The sequence below is a fragment of the Etheostoma cragini genome, chromosome 15 (assembly GCF_013103735.1).
Source record: "Etheostoma cragini isolate CJK2018 chromosome 15, CSU_Ecrag_1.0, whole genome shotgun sequence".
NCBI classification, from domain to species: domain Eukaryota; kingdom Metazoa; phylum Chordata; class Actinopteri; order Perciformes; family Percidae; genus Etheostoma; species Etheostoma cragini.
The window spans coordinates 12,664,149-12,671,562 of NC_048421.1; the positions used below are offsets into that span (position 1 = coordinate 12,664,149).

The 7,414-nt window shown below is 38.8% G+C and overlaps 1 protein-coding gene across 1 annotated transcript in view; it reads right to left on the reverse strand.

Moving 5' to 3' along the window:
* Positions 1 to 2,654: 2,654 nt before the first annotated feature.
* The window catches only part of baiap3 (BAI1 associated protein 3), a 32,323-nt gene continuing 27,563 nt past the window's right edge, over positions 2,655 to 7,414 (reverse strand). Inside the window, exons 26-34 of the mRNA XM_034894939.1 lie at positions 6,493 to 6,561; positions 6,313 to 6,392; positions 5,577 to 5,685; positions 4,979 to 5,050; positions 4,805 to 4,888; positions 4,373 to 4,493; positions 4,161 to 4,284; positions 3,881 to 4,086; positions 2,655 to 3,689 (exon numbers count right to left, since the gene is read on the reverse strand). Coding sequence (XP_034750830.1) covers positions 3,586 to 3,689; positions 3,881 to 4,086; positions 4,161 to 4,284; positions 4,373 to 4,493; positions 4,805 to 4,888; positions 4,979 to 5,050; positions 5,577 to 5,685; positions 6,313 to 6,392; positions 6,493 to 6,561 — 969 coding nt within the window. The 3' untranslated portion in view covers positions 2,655 to 3,585. The remainder of the gene's footprint in view (positions 3,690 to 3,880; positions 4,087 to 4,160; positions 4,285 to 4,372; positions 4,494 to 4,804; positions 4,889 to 4,978; positions 5,051 to 5,576; positions 5,686 to 6,312; positions 6,393 to 6,492; positions 6,562 to 7,414) is intronic.

Below are 7,414 nucleotides of genomic sequence, written 5' to 3' on the forward strand. Positions count from 1 at the left end.
CACTTTACTCAAGTAATACTGACCAGACTGCCTGTTTAAGGGCAACATCAGGACATCTACAACACTGTGACTGAACATAGACCAGTGTATTTAATAGGAACAGACCCTGTGTTTTCCTAACAAAGATTTCCAAACTATCCCTGTTAGAAATGTGTAATTAACCTCTGAAAGTTTTCTTGTGAGTATAAGTTTTGGTATACAATATTAGCTACATTTTTATTATATAATGGTTTAGATTCAGAGTGAGTTTGAATTTATTTGTGTAAACATTTGGCCAGAATATCTGGTTTTAAAGTAATTTAGAGAAAATATCACTGCCACTCAATAAAACCATTAACTATTCAAATATACCGACAAACTTCTATGCTTGTTTAGGACAGCATTGTTAACAACAAAGATGGCAGCAGATACTAATATACTAACAATGAAAGAGTTCATTAACAAGTGTTAAGACACATTCTGCCTGCGATATATTGAAAACAAAACGTAAAGGCAAGTGCTGCTCAGATGGACTGAAAGGATTCCTCGCTCCTGTTAAGTAAGGCAAGCTTCTTGATCAACTGAACAGTCCATGCAATGCAGCACACTCTTTAGGCATAGATATGTTTTTATGCGTGCTTCATCCTCACAACTTCACAGAGTAACGACAAAGCACTACACAAGCAGCTACTGTTAAGTTACATCACTGACAAAACGCTGCCGGTGTAAAATCTCAGGTGCTAAGCTCTGACTACTTGCTACAGTGTTTTTCCAGTGTTTCTTCACTTCACATCTGTTGCTATTTTCTGTTGTTTTGTCATTATGGTACAATAAAAGTGCCACATTTAAACTGGCAACATTCATTAACAACTCCTAAAGGCCGGATTTGTGTATGTTACTAAAAATCCTTTTTAACGTGCCAACAGTAACAACATCGTGATACCCGTTTTTCTTATTGTTGGGTGGTTTTAAGTAGGTTAGAGGTGTGTTCCTCTTCCGCATTTTTCCAGATGCATAGAACTTCCTTGTATTTTACCAGTTGTAAACTTTAAGCTACATTTGTGACAGTAAGGGGCCAGTTTCCAGGCCAGGAATTAAGCTTAAATGTACTGCAGATTAATTGAAAATAGTCCCAGTTTTGCACTGGAAGGATTTCATGAAAGGAAGATTAAAGTTTCTCTAGGACTAAAGAGGCTTAAATTAAACCTCTAGTTTGAAAGGACCAATACATTTTCAGTCTGTAGAGATGTGAAAAATTAAGTATTTTTCATGCTGCTGTTGTTGTTTTGTCTGTTCTTGTTGTTTTCGGTTCCACTTTATGTGGCTTTTGGAACCAGTCGCAGCTCTCATGAGGAGCTACAGCACAACGCCACAGGTGATTGATGTTAACCTCATTAGTGAGAGCTGAGCGCACTCTCACTAGAAGACTAACACAGCTGACTGAAATTAAGCTTGTTAGTCCAGGACTTTATATGAAGTAAAGTTGTTTAACTTTTTTAAACATATTCAACTATTTTAGATATAAACCTAATTGTGCGTTAATTAAAAGCCTCTACAGGAAACTTGGCCTTAATACTTGCTACGGTAGAATTATTTTATTATTTATTTTGTGCAAAAATAATAATTCTTACCCTTCAGTCACAGACGAGACACACAGCTTTGGAGCACTATTGAGAGCATGGTGTTGAATTATACCTGGCAGGCCAATGAGAGCTGGTGCAGGAAGCGAGGTCTTGCCTTACCCCTGAAGTATAATTATGCCACTTCAATGGTTCATTATGCTTTTCTTTTCTCTTCACCTCAAGAGATTAAGTCCCACACAGAGACTGAAACTCAAATTTAGGGCCTGTAACGAGCCAGCATTGATTTAAAGTTGGGATAAAAAAATGAGTTTGCCACGTTTAGTGGCTGTTTTCAGAACTTTCTGAACGCTACACGAACTCATTAGCTGCAATTAGCTACCATCTGGCCACACACTGAGGAACACAGTGTGTAATCTTTGGGGATGCCAGAAAGTATTTTCTCCCTTTCAATTATCAGGAACAGGGTGTATCCCCATAACCATGAACGTATGAATGGTTCTGAATATAGCTTCTGCTCCCCGTGGAGGAGAAGCAAGGTGCAAAAGTGATGACTTATTAATATAATAATATAATTAATTAATTACTTGTTTAGTTGGACTGTGTTCTTGTTTATACAATAGATAAAGTTGATACAATACTATTTTTAAACAATTAAGCAACTCAAATTTGAATAGTATCTTAAAAAAATATAACATTAAAAAGCAAAATAACCTTGTTGGAAATGACAAATGCTGGTTGGCAACATTTTGGGAAATACACTTATTAATTTTCTTGCCGAGAGTTTCCCATCTGGGATAATAAAGTGACTGAACTGAACTGAGAGTTTGAGCCATACAAAAGCTGAAGTGTAAAAACAACACACTGTGGTTTTATGGGGGTTATGTGCAGGTCTATTTCTTGACTGGATGCAGTTTCTTCTAGCTTCTTGGCTAGCTATTGGCATTTCACTTTTCTTTACCACTCGGGGTGGAGAAATCCAAAATATTTGAATATTTGCATTGCATATTTGTCTATATGTTATAATTGAAAAATTTCAGGGTTCTTGTCATGACAATGAGGTGGCCAGGCAACTTTAACATATGACAGATGGATTTGAATCTGTCAATGTGCTGATTTGCTTATTTGCACACTGCTGCCAAACGAGAACTGTCACGTACATTTCTGAACAGATGTTGGCTCACTGATTTCAGACAGCAAGAAGCAACTGAGTTAAAATAATTGGTCCTCCCTCCACAATCTTTTGGGCCTTTTCAATGACCCATCATGAGCTTTGTGAAGAGCAATCTGAAAAATCGAATGAAGCAGAGCTGTGGTGTGTGCCTCAGGGGAGTATTAGGCCTCCCTGCTGCTGAGCTGTCTGACTGGCCTTAAAACACTAAGTCTCAGAAAGTGTAATCCCCCATAGCTGCATGTGTCGTCATGATTTCCTTTGTGACAGGTATTTTTACACATAGTTGTTTGTTCATAAGCCACTGTATGATCAGGAAATGCAATGTGGGTTCAAGCTTGCACATCTTAAATAGGCTTTCATGCAATGTAGCTCCACAATGTCCATGGAGAATAAAAATTCTCTACGCCTATTACACTCCCCTGCAACTAAATGAGAATATCTGAGGTATAGATTAAGACTTTGACTGAATACTTTTGGATACATAAGCTACTTCCACAAAATAGTTCTAAAATGTTAAATATATCATATCAAAGATCATACAACAAAGATAACAATTACCTCATTACAAAAAATATAGACTAGTAACATTTAGGATCAACTATCCATTCAATTCTAAAATATAGTTTAACTGAGACAGCATAAGGTTGCACAGTGACAGGATGTTCATTTCCCAGATAGAAAACAGCTATACGTTTTACTGTTTTCCTTTTTTCTCTTCTCATTTTGGTATAATTACTGAACAAACAATAACATTGGAAAAAATTCAAATATTGTAAACATGATACCAGTACAAAAGCACATACGTCGCAAGACGTGGTCAGAAAACACGAACACAGGCAGCGCTGGCAGCTTTTACTCCTCCTCCATTGATTTCTCAATCTCCTTCAGCCTGCGGACAAACTCCTGAGCCTCCCTGTCACCGATGCGAGCGTCCAGCATCCTCATGATTGGCTTTTCTGGAGGGGAGAACAAACAGATGTGAGTGGTTCCGACACCTGACACTAATATCTCTATATTGAATGGCTTTTCATGTTATATTGGAGAAGTAATTGGAAACTCAGTCCAACACCCTCTGGTCTCCCAAGAAGCCAAAATTATGAGTGTGTGAAACAAGGAACTTGATACAGCCTGAAGCTACTATGTGTACCGCTGGGTTTACTGCGAGACAGGTGGAGGATGAAAGGCTGGACGCTCTTTCCGGCGGCTGAGGCGTTCGGTCTCCCTGGCCAGCAGAAGTCGCTAAGAGGAGCCACGGCTTCACCGGCGAAGTCATTGGTGGAAAGCCAGTCGTAGTCCATCACAGTGAATGTCAAACACGCAAACCTGTGTCTGTACTGTTCTGGACTGACGTGGCTGGAAGACACAAGACCAAATTAGGCTCAGGGTATGCACAAACAGGAAAAGGAAGAGAGGAAAACAGTACCTACAAGTAAAAGAGTTCGTCGAATACTGGGTGCAGGGTCTTAAGTTTTACTTGCGTGCGTTGACTCTTGGCCATAGGGAACAGGTGGTGAGGACAGAGCTCCACTATGACAAACGGGTCACTCAAACCTGAAAAGGACCAGAAACAGTGAATAATAATAAAAAAATCAACTTTAAAACAACAACCTGCATTTTATTTTGACTGTTACAGTTTTACCGTTAGCATCCAGTGCAAGGATATCTGCAGCATGCAGAATCTCCACTGTTAGTCTTTGCTCCGGAGCATCATAGTAGCACTTCACACTGATCCGACCATAACAGGTATGTTTGAGTGTTTTCTGAAACAAGTTTTTATCACAGAGGATTATTATAACCAGAAGAGAAGTAACATTGAAACGACCTTAAACATGTTGAAATATGGTAAAAGCAAAACTCATTTTGAACTCCCCCCAGCAGAAAAAAGTGAAGGACTTCTTCAAAGCATAATATCAGTCTGCATGTTGCTTCAACTGGCAGGATCTTGTTTTCCAAGAGTCCAGAAAAAGGCAGACTTTCAAGCAGAGGACAGGGTGTTGCACTGTCCAATCAATACACTTCTGTGCTCCTTAAGGCTAAAATGAAAGTGTCAGTCTGGTAAGCGGAAACACACCTGTTGGGAAATCTTCTCCAGATAGTACTGTTCAATCAGCTCAAAGGAGGAACATTTATTCAGCCTAAGCTCTTCATCCAGAACCTAAAGCATTACAGTCAGAAAGGGAAAATTATAAACAACACCTTAGGTAGGAGGACATAAATCCTAAAAACATATTGCAAGAAGTCCCACCTTGTAGTCTCCACTCTTCATGTCTTCCAAGGAAAGACCCTCTCCCTTGACATGCACGAACTGCAGCAAAGTCTGAAGCAATCCAGTAAAAAAAACATTACAACCTTGTGAGCTAAGACTCATCACGTTCATCCTTCTAATTTTAATACAATGAAGTCTCAGCATAGTAGTGAGACATGTTGTTCACACAAACAGCATGAAACCTCTGGCAGGCAAACACAAGATCTGACTGCCAAACTCCAAACTCAGCTCTCTTGTGTAGCATGACTTGACATGCAAATCTGTCATGTCTACCGCCAGCTGGCTAAATTGGCATTAGAATATATACAATAGCTCCCACATTGTAATTCATGAGAGAGAGAGAACTCACTTTGGGGCTGAACTGCGACTGAACGACTTCATAAATATCTAATATATGTTAATGATTGCAGAAGAGCAAGCATAGAGAGCTAATTAAAGGCTGATGGTAACAGTAGCGATGATTATCTGTACAGAGTTGACAAGTCTTTTAAAGCTGACTACTCCTCTTAGTCAAACTATGCCAGACTGGAAATAGCTATACAACTGTATTGTGTGATAAAATGCAGTTACCACTGACCTCCACTGTGTACTGGAAGCGGTTGTAGAACTCCACCTGAACACCCCTGTTTTCTGCAACAGCATCTAGGATCATCCGCAGGAGCAGCTCCCACATGCTTTGGAGAACTCTACAAGGCATCAGACACAATGAGACACCCACACGTTTGTTTTTAGCGGCTCTTCTAATAACACCCCAGTACCCTCACTTAGCCTTGTGTGTGTTTTCACAGATAATAAATTGATATTGTTAAGTTGTAACACAAAACATGTCTGATGGGTATTATTATTATTATGGCAAATATTACACGATTACAGAATCTTATTTGCTGAGCTGTCACAGTATTCACCTGGTCTCACAAAATACTAAGACATTTTATTTAGAGAAGAGGAAACAGTGAGTATGGTTGACATATGGATATGCCTGTTGCGGAACTTAATTCCAGTGTGCTGGCTTCTTCTTGTTTTACAAGTCAAATGTATGCTGACGACACAGTGTTATATTTGTCTGCTAAAAATAGGAAACGACTGGATAGGAGTCCTATATTCTTGTTTAGGTTTCATAATTGTGTACTAAATGTTTTATTTAAACTTTATCGTCAGCTGCACAGGCACAATAAATGAAAAGGAGCAGTTAGGCAGAATGTGGATTTTGCAATTCAGACAAGTTATTAAAATTAATTTGCAATGTCCCTGTCAAACAGAAAATAAAACAAATTCATATTTGTACTGAGGAGAGAGGAGGAGAAAGTAATTACCTAGTCAGATTCTCCTTCACAAGGTTTTCAGTGAGGATGACCATAGTGTCTTGTAAGTATTTCATAAGTGGCGACACAGCCTGGAAGAATGTCAGATAAACATACATTACATACGTACTGGGGCTGCAAACACCATTGATACGTGAATGAATGCTGTAGAGAATCCCTACAAGGCCTTACTTCATCATTGTTAATGGAGTCTGGGGACAGGCTGATGTGCTGGATGTACCTCCGCAACTCAGGCAGCATCTGCAAAGAAATATCTTCTCATACATGGGCATGCAAGTGCAAATGCATACAGCCATGTGCATAATTCAGATACATTAATTGCTTAATTAAACCTTTATTGCCTTTAGGGGAATTTGCTATGCACAAAGAGCAAATATATATATATATATATATATATGTGTGTGTATGCAGCACATGACAATACAACACAAAACCATCAGAAGAACATTCACTAAAAAGCATAAATTGGGAAATCAAGACATCACCATTTCAGACCATGTAGTCATAACTTCTTAAGCAGCTGAATGCTGTGTGGGTTTAATTATGTGATGCCTTTTAGAATGCATCATGGGCATGCTATACCTTCGCCTTGAGGCTAAATGTGCATATTCAGGCCTTAGAAGAAGACGTGGATCTGCTATGATGTTGTGTGCTAACTTCATGGTGTACCGGTCTGTCATGAAAGTAATACATTTTCACAGCTATCTTGTACCCAGTATAACAACCCTGTCCTGTTATTGTTTTGTACAGACAATACTCCTCTCAAAACTAAATACAAAAGGTCAATACACTCTGACTGAAGGTCTTGCACAACAATGTCAACATTGTTCTGTCCTCATTAAAACTCCTAGGTTTCCTTAAAAAGTAGAGACTTATATACACCAAAAGTTTACATATCCTTCCTATGGTGTTAGGGTCCCGACGGACCCGTTTTGAGTTTTAACATGCATAAAAGCACTTCATACATTTGTTTTTTGAGTTGAAACTTTTTGACTTTGTCAGGGACTTCCAGGGACTTTTTTTTTTTTTACTAAATTATAAAGTGCTCTGGTGAAAAAAATGACTTTTGTGGTGTTCGGGTCATTTGTGACCC